General features: G+C 39.2%; 1 protein-coding gene across 1 annotated transcript; it reads left to right on the top strand.

The window, feature by feature from the left end:
* Nucleotides 1-3338: 3338 nt before the first annotated feature.
* On the top strand, nt 3339-13420 carry moxd1l (monooxygenase, DBH-like 1, like). The gene is made up of 13 exons (XM_017455759.3): nt 3339-3928; nt 4331-4477; nt 4888-5040; nt 5603-5686; nt 5823-5978; nt 6593-6695; nt 8578-8750; nt 9490-9581; nt 10051-10147; nt 10276-10335; nt 10902-11032; nt 11125-11233; nt 12827-13420. Exons 1-13 carry the CDS (start codon nt 3653-3655, stop codon nt 12965-12967), a joined length of 1722 nt encoding a protein of 573 aa, XP_017311248.2. The 5' UTR covers nt 3339-3652; the 3' UTR covers nt 12968-13420.
* Nucleotides 13421-14912: the final 1492 nt, after the last annotated feature.

The following is a 14912-nucleotide window of genomic DNA, read 5'->3' as shown; positions in this document are numbered from 1 at the left end:
CTTGCACTGTACACTCACTAACTCACTAACTAACTAATCTGACCCGCACTGTACACGCACTAACTCACTAACTAACTAATCTGACCCGCACTGTACACGCACTAACTCACTCACTAACTAATCTGACCCGCACTATACACGCACTAACTCACTAACTAATCTGACCCGCACTGTACACGCACTAACTCACTCACTAACTAATCTGACCCGCACTGTACACGCACTAACTCACTAACTAACTAATCTGACTTGCACTGTACACTCACTAACTCACTAACTAACTAATCTGACCCGCACTGTACACGCACTAACTCACTAACTAACTAATCTGACCCGCACTGTACACGCACTAACTAACTAACTTATTACCCTGACCCACATATACAATGCAAACACTAAATAAATAAATAAATAAATAAACACAAACGCACTAACTATCTGACCTGCACACACTGTTGATGCGTTGACCAACTAACTAACTAACTAACTAACTATTCTGACCCACACTCTACACTCACTAAAAAGACTCAGTAAATAATTAGGCAATTAATAATACAATTAATTCACTAATCTACTAAAGAACTAACTAATTAACTACTACGCTGAACCATCCATACTACACTCCCTAAAAAGACTAACTAACTAATTAACTAATTAACAATTCTAAATAATTATTAACTACTACTCTGACTTGCATTAAAACAGTTACTTACTAAAGTAAATAAATAAATAAAAATAATAATGCTCTTACTAATAATCACCACTAATAATAACTGATACTCAGTTATAGATGCATAAATGACATCTAATAGAATGATAATCTAAATGATAATAAATAAACGATGATCATATAATATCATAAATGATAATCTAATTCACGCTCTCTCTCTCTTTTGTATCACTGATTGTTTTTTTTAGTGTCAGTACTGGAAGTATTAGTGAATGTGGTTCTGTTTTGGGACGGACTTATTCTATCTCATGTGCAGTTTCATGGCGCCCTCTGGTGTTTATCTAGTGTTCTCACACCTCTCTGATGAAAACTTATCGAGCACTACAGCATCTATCCATCCATCTTCTATACCACTTATCCTTTTCAGGGTCATGGGGAAACCTGGAGTCTATCCCAGGGAGCATGGGGCACAAGGCAGGGTACACCCTGGACAGGGTGCCAGTCCATCACAGGGCACAATCACACACCCATTCATACACTACGGACACTTTGAACACGCCAATCAGCCTACCATGCATGTCTTTGGACTGGGGGAGGAAACCGGAGTACCCGGAGGAAACCCCCGCAGCACGGGGAGAACACGCAAACTTTCGATTCCCACGGTGGGAATCGAACCCCCAACCCTGGAGGTGTGAGGCGAACGTGCTAACCACTAAGCCACTGTACACCCAGTACTACACCAAAACAGTCTAAATAAAATCGTCCAAATATTATTTGAAAACCACAAATAATTTTCGACACTGAATTATGAAACGCTTCACGAAGCATGTAGCGGAAAAAGGCATAGAAAGAAAGATGCTTGAACCCGATTGGCTGTTATGATTTATGATGCAATAACACTTTCCACTGTCCGTATTCAAATATGCATAGTAATCTTACAAAACAGAATTATTATTTCCAGTTCAACAAAAGACCTCATGTGATAAAGTGCTTAGACCAAATTTCCAAATATGTATCCAGAGCTAGCTACATTCATGGGGTTCTGCATCCCACAATGCAACGCGATCATTGTTATGTTCAAAATAGATGCAAAGATGAAGTGACAACGTCTCATCCAGTTCTAAGGTTTTATCTCACCTGGATCATGTAGGCCAGTGCATCCTGAGAGCTAATGCTGTAAATGTAAATGAGTCCTGTGAGTCCCGACCTCATTCCGCGAACTGCATTCACAAGCTGCTCATAAAGAACATTCCAGACCCTTTGTTTATTTAGTCTCATTAGAGGTTTTGCACTTAAAAAAGGAAATATAAAACCATTAAGGGTTCTTTAGCTGTCCCTCCGAAGTTTCCCTTTTGAAGACACCTTAAGGAAACCTTTGATTTCTAAGAGTTAACCCTGTAGTCATCATAACACACACTCGTCAAAAAAAAAACAAAAAAAAAATTGTTAAAACTAGAACCCTTTCAGGAACCTAAGAACCCTTAACTATACAAAGAACCGATTGAAAAAGTTTGTAGATTTGACATTTTTCCTTTAACCTCTTAGATTAAAGAAGACTGTTTCCTTCATGGTTCTGTTTAACAGTCCTTAAGGACTGATTGAGACTCCTAAAGTGGTTCTACTTGGAACCTTTTTTAAAAAAAACAAACAAACTGGAGGCTCTCTGTTGTAGAGTTATACACATACTCATAGAAAATGGTTGCCAAGGGTTCTTTAATTGGTTCTTTGTCTAGGTAAGGGTTCTTAGCATTTTCTTTTTAAATGGTTCTAGTTTGAAACGCTTTCTGATAGGGAAACCCTCTATTGTAGGGTTCTTCATAAATTCAAAGAAAAGGGGTTCTTCAGTTGTTGTTTTTTTGTATCATTAAGGGTTCTTAGCTTTCTAACAGGGTTACGGGTTGGAACTCTTTCAAATCTCTCTCCTGTAGGGGTCTAAAAGCCCTTAATGACGACACACAGGGACAATGGTAGAACCTTTAACGGTTCTAGATCGAACCTTTTTTGTAATAGTGCACGAGATGATGACTGTAGTACATATACACTCTAAAAAAAAAGTTTTCTTAAGGGTTGGGTTTTTTTTTTTTGGTGAATGGTTAATGGTTCCCTCTGTTGTAGGGTTCTACATGTACTTGTAGAAAAAGGGTTCTTCGAGAAAAGACGAGTAGTTTCTCCAGTCGTTTGAATGTGTTTGAGTGTTAATGTTCCCGCTGTGTCTTTCTTGCGTCATGGAAAACATGGAGGAAACGTGTAAAGAGTTCTTTCGTTGAGGATCATGCAGATCGTGTAGAAAACAAAAACCTGCATCTCAGAACATTTAACCATTGCGTACTCTTTGGGTCAAAACATTTTTACACGTTTTCTTAAAGTGGAACGGAACTTAAAATGTCTTTCGATGTGAAACTTTATGTGCTCGGCTCCTTGTCTGTACCGAACGTAAAACATAGATCCAGAGACCCGCTTCACCTGAATTCACACATCATGAAGAATAACATGATAATTTTGGATTTACAGCCAAAAGAATTTCAAACCACAAACTATCTTTACTGCAGGAGAGCGCAAGCTGAGCTGCACTGAGCGCTCTTTGTGTGTGTGTGTGTAAAAAAGTGAGTGAAGTATTAATGGCCAATAAAAGACCCTTTTTTGAGTTGTCCCAACCCTCTCCCCTGTCTCCTGTCAGTAATTAGAAGCATACAAGCCTTTCCTTCATCAACAAAAACAGTCCTATCACATTACTCACATTATGTTCAGTCATTACCAGTATTTCACTAAAGACTTGGTGAACTGGAAACCTAATGAAGTAGGACACAAGGGGAAGCAGGAGAGAGAGAGAGAGATATAGAGATAGATAGAGAGAGAGAGAGAGAGGGAGGAGAGATGACTGACGCTTGAGTATAACAGGGAAGATTACAAAAGAACATCACAAACATTTCAGAGCTCAGAGCTTTCGATAGAAAAAGAGATCATTATTGACTTTTAGGTGCCATGATGGCTCTTTCAGTTCTCCTTATGCCTCTGGTCTTGTTCTTGGGCCGAACATCAGGAGCTGATGTCAATCCAGCACTGCCTTTCTCTGAGTATCTGGACTCAAATGCTAACGTCCTGCTCAGGTGGGGTTTTGACCTGGTAAAGGACACCATCACGTTCGAGGTGACGGTGAACACCACGGGCTGGGTCGGCTTTGGGTTCAGTCCCACCGGTGGAATGGCTGGATCAGATCTCGTCATCGGAGGAGTCGGCCCTGGTGGGATATATTTCACGGTAATTCTTTTTTTATTTATTTATTTTTTTGTATTCAGGTTTTTTTTTTTGTGTTAAAAAAAAGAAAGAAAATCAGAAAGGAAATCCAGTCATTCAAAAAGATCCTCGAGATAAAGTATATACAGTTTTAAATTCTTTACTCAAATTATTCCGTTCATGTAGAGTGTCAATTTAAGGTTGTGTTTAGGAAAATATAAGATCACAGTTTTGATGACTTTATTATTATTCTAAAATGTGGGGGTGGGGGGGAAAAAAAAAAAAAAAAGAATGAGTCTAAACTTTTGACTGGTAGTGTCTGTGTGTGTGTATATATATATATATATATATATATATATATATATATATATATATATATATATATATATATAGCTGTATTTGTTAACAGATCTGTGTTTCATTAAGGACAGAAATGCGGCCGGGAACTTCATGCCTGCGCTGGACCAGAAGCAGGACTCTAAAGTCCTCTCTCTGACCGAGGTGAATGGACAAACCGTGATGAAGTTCCAGCGATCCATCAAGGCCTGTGATGAAAAGGACCTCCCTATCACGGTGAGTATGTGACAGGAAAATAAGCGCATACGGTATATTTCACATCACCTTTCTGTCACTTTTGCATTAATCGCTGCGTTCCTGTTGGAATAAAGGATAACATAACTTCCTGTAGATTTCTCATAATTGACAGAATTTGGCATATCTCCAGGGGTCTATAGTAGCTGAATATGTCTCTATACGACAGTCCGTTAGCTTTCTGTCTCCTCCCTGTATTTTATGAGCATTTTTTCATTAGTAAATTTGAGTTCATTTTCAGCGAAATCATCTAAAACTAATCCTCCTTCCAGATGTGGGGGAAAAAAAACAGCACGAGAAGAACAGTTTTAAGAGTTAAAAATATTACAGTACGGTTTTCTGCAGTTGTGAAAGATAAAAAATAACCCGACTTTCTCCTATTTTCTCCTAAGGACGTGCCGGTGAAGCTGATCTACGCCTATGATAACACCGATGACATCGGCTATCACAAAACCCTGCGAGGCACAAAGGAAGTGAACCTTCTGAACTACATGCCCCGGACCAGCATCCCTGACAGCAAATACTTTGACATGACCATGACCAACGTACGGCCGAGTTATTCTTATGTCTCATTATTCTTATCGTAGATGGAACATGTTGTGAATATAACTCCACTAGGACCAATTCAACCACTGACAATAGATAAACATTAATTCGATGTTCTAATTTACTTGTATCATGTTCCAGATGTCAATTTATTTTAGATTCCAGTATGAGTTTCAGCTTTGAAAAAAAAAAAAAAAAAAGGTGTGAAATTGCCCTCTAGGGTGCCCGTAAGATAGATAAAATGTGAGAAAATGCCCTCTAGGGTATCTTTACAGTGGAGCAAATGTGATGAAATGCCCTCTAGGGTATCTTTACAGTGAAGCAAATGTGATGAAATGCCCTCTAGGGTATCTTTACAGTGGAGCAAATGTGATGAAATGCCCTCTAGGGTGCCCTAAAGTAGATAAAATCTGATAGAATGCACTCTAGGGTGCCCCTAAGGTAGATCGAATGTGAGAAAATACCCTTTGGGATATTCTTACAGTGAAGCAAAAGTGATGAAATGCCCTAATTAAAACTGTTTATTAAATTAATTCTTTTTTTCCTTGTATTTCTTTGAAGTTTACTGTACCTGCCTTAAGTACTTACTACCATTGTAAGATTATGAGCCTTCCAGAATTCGACAGAAAATACCACATCTACCGTGTAAGTAGCAGCGTTTATTTGCTGTCGCTTCATGTTAATTAGACCAGGCTTGCAGGTCTGACTTATTCGAATATGTACTACCTATGGAGTTTTATATTACATAAAGATAAAATTTTCACTATGTCGCTGCCAACAGATAGAACCAGTGATCCAGAACCAGGACCTTGTGCATCACCTGTTGCTGTACCGCTGTCCACCATCAGTGACCAATCCCTCTGAAGAGCAATGTTACAATAAAGTCAAGCAATCAGAGTGCATCCACGCCGTTGCTGTTTGGGGGGTCGGAGGAGGAGTGAGTAAACTCACATCATTTTCCATGACTCATCCATTATACTGTAGCTTATGTATAAATGTACATTTTAGTTAACTCACTCAACCCTGTGAAGTATGTGAAATATTTGGAATAGTCACATTTGAATCTCCTGGAGAAGATTCTCATATTTGTTTTCTTCTTTTTCAGTGATATTGACTTATAGGTACAACCCTGTCTCCAATATTATAGATTGAAAGTCATCCATTATTATTATTTTCATTTTTTTTTATTAAGTAAACCATTAGAAAGTCCTTAATGTAGTCTGATCATTACCACGGATGCTGATTCATCACATTTTGTGTATTTGCTCATTCTATGCTAAAACCCTGACCCTGTTACTTGTTCAACAGCAAATCTACGGTTAAATTAATGTTGTTGTTTTGTTTTTTTAAATAATACATTTTGAAAAATGATTTAAAAACCATCCATTCTTATGTTTCTAAAGGCTAAATGGCACCGTAATCATAGAATCATTCGTTCTGGGCATGTTTCTGACTCTCTGAGATACTAGAGACCAATGGATTTCTATTGAACTCAGAAATGTGTTTTCCTTTTTTTAAATGATTTATTTATTTAATTCTATTCATCTTTAGGCTTTTGAACTTCCTGAACTGGCCGGACTTCCTGTGGGTGAAGATGGAAACGGGACCCTCTACAGACTTGAAGTGCACTACAACAACCAGTACAGGACTGCGGGTACAAATACGCACAGATATCTGACCTGGCCAGCTAACACACTGATAATACACACTAATCGCTGTTTTGATACTAAACACCACATCTCGCATACGCGTAGCTTTGGATTAGACGTGTCTGAAAGAGAAAGCAGCTGTCTTCCTGCCTGTAAGTCAGACGTCTTATACTGTAAGGCATCTACAGGGGTACACATAGGAACTCCTGACTCCTGCTGTGAGCTGTGAGTGTTTTTATTCGTATGAACACTTTGATCATGTTTCGATAATAATTCCGAACCACTTTCATGACGAAGCGTTGAGCGCAGGAGCGATGAAAAAACAACGACGCGATAAGAATCCGTAAAGCGTAGAAAAAGACACTTTGAGGCCTCACTCCATCTTCTCTGTTTTCAGCCACGCCCCCGAGTCAGGCTTAGGGCTGTGATTGGACAGGGATTGCATTTCAGCGCAGCATGACTACAACACACTTCACACAGTGGAATGAAGCGCACCGGAGGATTCCATTCCCTTCTGACACAAACTCGGCGTTTTATCGATTTGTTTTGAACCAATCCCCCGCTGATCGTTTTTCATGAAAGGAATCAAGTGACGTGAAAGCAATGCAACGAAAGCCTCTGCTTTTCCGTGAGGCCTGTTTTCTGCATGTCACTACTGAAATGCAAGACCATTTCTTTTCGCTCGGAAATCTTCTCACTAGAATACACCCACACCTCACCGAACCGTGTCTTAAACTAAACCAGGCGAGTCTGTGAGTGTGTACGTAGACTCACGCGGATATTTACAGGGAAGATTTTAACCGAGACAGAACCAATCCATTACTAATTTCAACGAGTAATTAGGAAAATCGCAAGAATTCGATATTTTTGCCCAACTAACAGTGTAAATCTTTTCATTTAAATAACGCCCTCTCTACCAAACCAAGAATTTAAGTGCATACGGCATGACTAGACGAGTAGAGGGCAAAATTTTCCGTGAAAATGTTCGGTACCCCACATGATTTCTGGGTGAAAAAAGCAAAAAAGGAACATCTATTTCGCAGCCGATGAATAGAGATTTCAATGACAACGAATCGTCCTTTAAGAAAAACAAGCCAAAATCGACAGGAGAATATTCCGAAATGAAAGTTCTGCCTTCTTGGTCTGAAGAATTCAACGATTTGAAGAAAACGGTGCGAGTTAAAATTCGATTCTTCGGGAAGAACGCCGGAGCAAATATTACGACTGAGTAAATTAGTAAATAAATACTATTGATGAACTTTTAATACTATTAAAGATGAATAGCTTAACATTAGAGATGGCACCGATTTGATACCCGTGGATCGGATCGTGGAGAAAACATATCGGGTATCGGATCATGTAACAAATGGCAAAGATTAGATTAGGAAAGAATGTGTTTATTTTGGGAAATGGAAATGTTTACACACTGTATAAAGAGAGTTCACTGGTTTTTCTTCTGTCAGGAATGATTTAATAATATATTTATGCTTTATTATATTTATTAAATTTACAGTTGAAGTGATTTTTGTGTGAAAGAGTTTATATGTAAAGTGCTTCAGGAACAACATTTATTTATTTATTTATTTTTTTTGGAAGCTCGGTAGTTTTTAAAGAAAACTATCGTATGGGTATCAATATCGGCTGATCTCGCCGCTTCAGAATCGGTGTCGGAATGGAAAAAGAAGCATCGTGCTAGCATTATTTAGCAATAACACATACAACAATTTTACGTTACATTGTTTGAAAATTTCTGTTATTTGTAATGAATTTTTAAAAAAATTTTTTTATAACTTACAGGAATACAAACTTTTGCTATTGTATGTATTCAGATCTTTTCGGATGTCTTTCGTGCCATGTGTGTGTGTGTGTGTGTGTGTGTGTGTGTAGATCGTGTTGATAACTCAGGCCTGCGTTTTTACTACACGGCTCAGCTGCGGCAGTTCGATGCTGCTGTACTGCAGACGGGACTCTTGGTCACAGACGGGTTAAGATACGCAATCCCACCTAATGCTACAGCCTTCCTGACATACGGCCTGTGTGACACCAGCTACTTTCCCAGGGTAGAAAACCCGCTTCACCGTTTTTATCTCAGCCTCTGATTTACTCACATCACTAATAACAGGTATTAATTTGCCTGTACAAGCTAAGTCATTATGTGCAGCTTGGAAAATCGTTTCAATGACGTCATGCAAAGCAGAAAGCGCGAATAATATTTCTGTTTAGTGTTGGGGAAGTACGTAAGGAAGGAATAAAACACTTCAGGTGTGCTGTTTGACATTCATTACTTTTTTTTTAAATGAGAAAATGATGCGTCATATTTTTTATTATGTTGTGGAACTTCCATGAAACAAATTGGCTCTGGGTTACTGATCAGAAGGTCGGGGGTTCACGCCCCAGCACCGCCAAGCTGCCACGGTTAGGCCTTCGAGTACCGTCCTTAACCCTTTCTGCTCCAGGTGTGCTGTATCAAGGCTGACCCTGTGCTCTGACCCCAACTTCCTAACAACCCCAGCTTCCAACTGACCCCAAGTTCCTAAATATGACCAAAAAAAAATCACTGTGCTGTAATGTATATGCAACTAAAGGCTTCTTCCTCTTCCTTGTATCACTTATAGCAGCTCTAAACCGTGGCATACGGCCAAATTAAACAATACAGCACCACAATCTCATGCATCACTATATATATATATATATATATATATATATATATATATATATATATATATATATATATAAAAAACCCGTCTCAAATGAAGTTTGAGGATGTTCTGTGGCTAAACTTTTTTTTTTGTTCTTCAGGTCCTCTCTCAGTCACCAAAGGACATACAGGTTTTCGCAGCTCTCCTGCACACTCACCTGGCAGGAAGGAAGGTGCGAGTCGGCCACTTCAGGTAAAAAAAAATAAAATAATAAGTAGTCCAACTGTGTTGTGTTAAAATCGTAGGCTTGTTTTACATTTAATTCAAATCTGAGTAACATTTATTGAGGATGTGGCGCTCCTGGAATTGTTTATTTATTTATTTATTTTTAAGTTATAGGTAAAACTCATCTAAATCTGAAACTCTTGATGAGGAGCTGAAATTAAAAACACCTCTTGAGACCAGCTAAGGTCGGAAAACAAGTTTTACTGATCGAACTGTCCGAACCAAATATAAAATAAAAGCCGTGGAAACACGAGAGCGTTTGCATGTCGAGGAACCTGACACTGGTTAATACGACCATTTTAAGAATAGAAAGAACAGAAATTTTAAGCATAGAAAGGACTGAGAGTTTGTACTTGTGAACAGCCTGTACCTTTTTCCACTAACAAAGGAAAACGCGCTGATTACTGGGTGGCTCATGTGTTTCTGTGTTCTTTAGGGATGGAGAGCAGATTGATTTCTTAGCGCTGAATGAACACTACAATTTTGAATTCCAGCAAGTGACAAACCTGGGAAAAACCAAAACGGTTAAGCTGGTAGGCATCGAATTATACGTTCCTCAGAAATCCAATATGTTTGAAACTTGTCCGGTATGTTCAGATGCGTACAACCTTCCAAACAATGACCAGAAATCTAAATACAAACCTCTTTTCTCCTCTCATAGGGTGACACACTCTTGGTGGAATGCACATATGACACGAACAATCGAACAGGACTCACTTGGGTTGGTCTATTCGGATTTAATAACAGTGAACACCTCGGATTAAACCGTTCGACACAATCTACGTAGAATACTACATCGTTTAAGGAAGAAATAAAACGCTTGGGGGTGTGCGGTTATAGGAAAATCATCAGCGACAGGGTGGTGTGGTGCGATGTGGCATGAGACAAAGCGGAGTTACGGTTACCAGCTGGAAGTTGGTCATTTTCCAATAATAAACACATCGCAGTGTTTTATTCCTCTCATACTACAGTTACAATTTACTTTATCAATGAACGACACATTGTACTTTAAAAAAAAAAAAATCTATTTATAGTTACATGTAATGTTGTGGAATGTCCACAAAACCCCCACAACGTGCTGACACTGGAGACTCCTTCCAGGACTTTTTTTTACTAGTAGCTTTTGATTATGTAGCGCATTCGCTGTAGACGTCCCTGTGTAAGCTGTTACCATAGAAATGATACCGTAATTTATATGAAAAAGAATCAACACCTTCTGACCAATCAGATTCGAGGAGAAATAACCAGCGCTGTGGTGTAATCCTTTATTCTGCGTTCTGTTAACAGGGGGGTCTGGGAAGTAATAATGAGATGTGCCTGGCTTTTCTCTACTACTACCCCGCTCTGAATATCAGCGTCTGTAACAGCATTCCCGACAGGCAGACGCTCATGACCGAGATGGGAGCCACTAATGCCACGTAACGCAGCTAATTACTATGACTGTGTCTGTCTGCTGGTGATTTTCACACCACAGTTGATCTGAAACTGCCTTACTTTCTTCACTGTACAGAGACTGGGTGAACATGATGAAGGCGAAAGTGTGGGATAACAACTCAATCCTGGAGTACCAACAAACGCTGAAGAGGATTCAACAATTCATCATTGTTGGAAACGTAATGGTGGGTTACATAAGCCAATCAGCTTTTGGTCCACTCGGCAGCCATCTTGGCAGGACTTATCACCTTGTTGTATTACTTATTACTTATTACCTAGTACCTAATTGTCGATTGCGTTCCCTTTCTTGAGGTGTAGTTTATTGACCAGTTTATATCACCACCCTCTTTTTTGTTTCGGTTTTTTTTTCTATTTCCCACCCACCAGCTTGCTCTCCCCTGTCATTTAGAAAACTACCAACCACGGAGAGTATGGACTAGTGAAGCTAGCCTCCGTATCTTTTCAAACTGCTCCTCATGCTGTGTCACTGGAGCAAGTCCACCTTGGGCCACTAGAGGGCACCCTGACTGTCCTTGCAGAACAACTTCTGTTGTCTTGCTGATTTCCTGTTTTACCATGCTCACTTGTTTGTTGTTTTTCTCGATTAGTTAACCTATATAAGTGCTCCGTTTTCTCTCCATTGTTGTTGGAGCATTACGTTCATGTTATGTTATGAGTTGTGTTTGTTTCTTTATTTCCATTTGATGTTATTTGTACTATGCATAGCCTGTTTATCTATTATTGCTTAGTTTCTGGTTGTTCTGGTTCAGGGTGCCCTCTAGTGGCCCAATGTGGTATTGCCCCTGGGGGCCATGACACTGACCAGTATAACACACACAGGAAAAAGAAAAAGAAAAAAGGGGTTATCTACCCACTTCCTCATACATGAGCTCACAGATGCCCATGACTAGCTAATATCTCTGTGATGAACAGGAGAGACAGTATTCCCGCCCCCCAGCCAGTTTTGTTCCCTAGACTCCCAGCCATGGATGGTTCAGATTTGTTAGGATTCCAACTCGTGATCTCCTGACAATAAAGAGAACATTTTCTGTTGCACAATCAATAGCTGGTATTTAATTGGATAAACCTTAAGCCTAACGTTAACCTTTTATGATTGGCTGATGCATCGTAATGGACAGTTTCCTGTCACCCTCACTGGTTCTCCAGGCAGACTTGCAAATAAGACAAAACGATTGTTATTTATTTATTTATTTGCAAAACGCATTATTTCTGGACTTCTCGGTGTAAGAATCTGATTAGCCTTTTCTGCTAACGTCTCAATCAACGAGGTGATTCGTTCTTGTGGCTGAAGGTTAACACAGCAGCCATGTTGAGCTTCACGTGCTGCTCACAGATATTTTAAGCAATGGCCTGCGCTTTACTCGTACTGTCATACTGTAAACACACGGGTTCCCAGTCCTGCTCCCGGAGAACTATCCATCCTACACATTTGACTGTTTTCAGCGTGATGAGTATTTATGAGTTGTAGTTATTTTTGTGTGTCTAAGGAACGACAGCGTCACCAAGTGTATACTAAATTCAAGGTTTTCTTTTTGTAATTAAAGTTTCCATTTCAGTATGTTATCTTATTTCAGTGTACAGTTTTAGGTCGAGATTTTGTCAACGACTCCCTTTTTAAAAATGTCCGTCCGTCACCCATGTCAATCTGTAAGGTGAAGGTTTAATGTAGAACTACTTAAGAAAGCTAAAACGTCTCGAGAAACCTTTTGATTGTGAGCGTGTATAATAACTCCAGTGAAATCCTGTTTATCTCGCAGAACAACGTGTTGGACACGGGGAACGTTCCGGAGCTCAAGCTGTCTCCGTCTAACAGCTGTGTAAGAAGCAGAGCCGGGATCCAGAGCGCTGCTACAGAGATCCTGCTGCTCGGACTGACGATCTCGCTGAACCTTTCGTAAACATCTTCATCCGCAGTCAGACGCCGGCTGTAGAAAAGAAACTATGGATGTAACTGTATACGATCGATCAGAGGATATTTGCTGGTTTAAATCAGTGTTGAATCTGATCAGTGTTGGATCTAAACCGCGCTGCTGCAACTTTATTTTGTCTAATCTTTCAACTGTCAGTTCACATCAGATATATATATATATTTTATAAAGTAGATTGTAATCTATCTTTTATGATCTACATTTCACATCGTATGTATATTTGATGAAGTTTAGACTGAGACAAGCAGATCTTTGTGTCTGGGCTGTTAGTTTTTTTTTTTGTTGTAAATTTGTAGTCACCTATTGGACCAGCTGATTCAACAACCCAAGAAAAACTAAAAATAAACCCTAAAAAGAAACGTTTGTATGTTTAATCTTAATGCGTGTCACAGTGATGTGTTACAGTACTGTAAATTTACAGTCTCACCCTGTTAGTTAAATAACACTGCAACATCCAGGCCTGTGAAATCAGGAAATAGTCTACAATCGCTCTTTCAAGAAAGTGCCACACTCGTCTGTTTGCTAATCAGTCCTAAATTCATTAATGACCGTGTCGGACAAGCGAAGCCGGAATAAAACCTGCTCCACACTTCCTGTCGACGCACGTCTTCATCTACAGAACAGCTTTAGAAACCCAGATGAAGCTCTGTCGCTTGCAGAAACTCTCACACCAGCTCGCAGTTCCACACCAGAAATCACCGCTTTCACTTCTGCTTTACTTTCTAACAAATGCTTTTTACAAAAACTGTTCACATCTGCTGATGCATAAAAATGGGGTTTCAAAGCATAGAAACAAATGAAGGAAGTCATCATCTACACTCACGGTAATAACAGTACTAAAATGAAGAACAAGAACAAGAACAACAAGAAGATCAAGGAGGAGAATAAGAAGAACAAGAACAAAAACAAGAAGAAGAACAAGAAGAGGAAAAACAACAAGAAGAAGAACAAGAACAAAAACAAGAAGAAGAACAAGAAGAAGAAAAACAAGAACAAGAAGAACCAGAAGAAGAACAAGAACAAAAACAACAAGAAGAAGAACAAGAGAAGAAGAACAACAACAATAAGAAAAAGAACAAGAAGAAGAACAAGAACAAAAACAAGAAGAAGAACAAGAAGAAGAAAAACAAGAACCAGAAGAAGAAGAAGAACCAGAAGAAGAACATGAAGAACAAGAACAAAAACAACAACAAGAAGAACAAGAAGAAGAAAAACAAGAACCAGAAGAACCAGAAGAAGAAGAAGAACCAGAAGAAGAACAACAAGAAGAAGAACAATAACAAGAAGAGCCAGTAGTTGCTTAATGGTTAAGGCTCTGGGTTAGTGTTTGGAAAGTCGGGGTCAAACCCTGGTGCTGCCACTGTTGGGCCCTTGAGCAAGGCCCTTAACCTTCTCTGCTCCAGGGGTGCTGTATCATGTCTGACCCCAACTTCCTGATATGCTGGGGTATGCAAAGAAAAGATGTGTATATATATTTTTTTGAAGAAAACCATTCAATCCAGTACGGGTCATTTTGACCCCCTTTATGCATTTGTGAAGGTTTTTTTTGGTTCATGCATTGATGGTGTGAGTCATACCTGACACCTAATCGAACACTTTCCAGCTGGTTGTGTGACTGTACATCATTCCCTTCAAATGCTATTGAGCTTTAAATCATGGTATATTTTGTGTATGAGCCCATGCAGTAGTGAAATACATGGCAATATTTATATATGATTTAATAATTTATTTTGTTAAATATCAGAAATCTAAGAGGTGTGTATCATACCTGACACCTAGATGAACACTGTACAGTTGGTTATATGACTGTAAGTCATTCCCTTCGAATGCTATTGAAGTCAGAAACGTGTTTAACAATGTCGTATGTAACTTTAGAGACGGTCCCTTAATTTCCGCGAATATCGAACATCCAACA

The sequence above is a fragment of the Ictalurus punctatus genome, chromosome 25 (assembly GCF_001660625.3).
Source record: "Ictalurus punctatus breed USDA103 chromosome 25, Coco_2.0, whole genome shotgun sequence".
NCBI classification, from domain to species: Eukaryota; Metazoa; Chordata; class Actinopteri; order Siluriformes; family Ictaluridae; genus Ictalurus; species Ictalurus punctatus.
This window is presented reverse-complemented; position numbering and strand designations above follow the sequence as displayed.

Coding starts and splice junctions, on each gene's coding strand:
- moxd1l (XM_017455759.3), top strand. CDS start 3,653: ATGATGGCTCTTTCAGTTCTCCTTATGCCTCTGGTCTTGTTCTTGGGC. Junction 10,148..10,275: donor AAACCAAAACGGTTAAGCTG/GTAGGCATCGAA, acceptor CTCCTCTCATAG/GGTGACACACTCTTGGTGGA. Junction 11,234..12,826: donor TCATTGTTGGAAACGTAATG/GTGGGTTACATA, acceptor TTTATCTCGCAG/AACAACGTGTTGGACACGGG.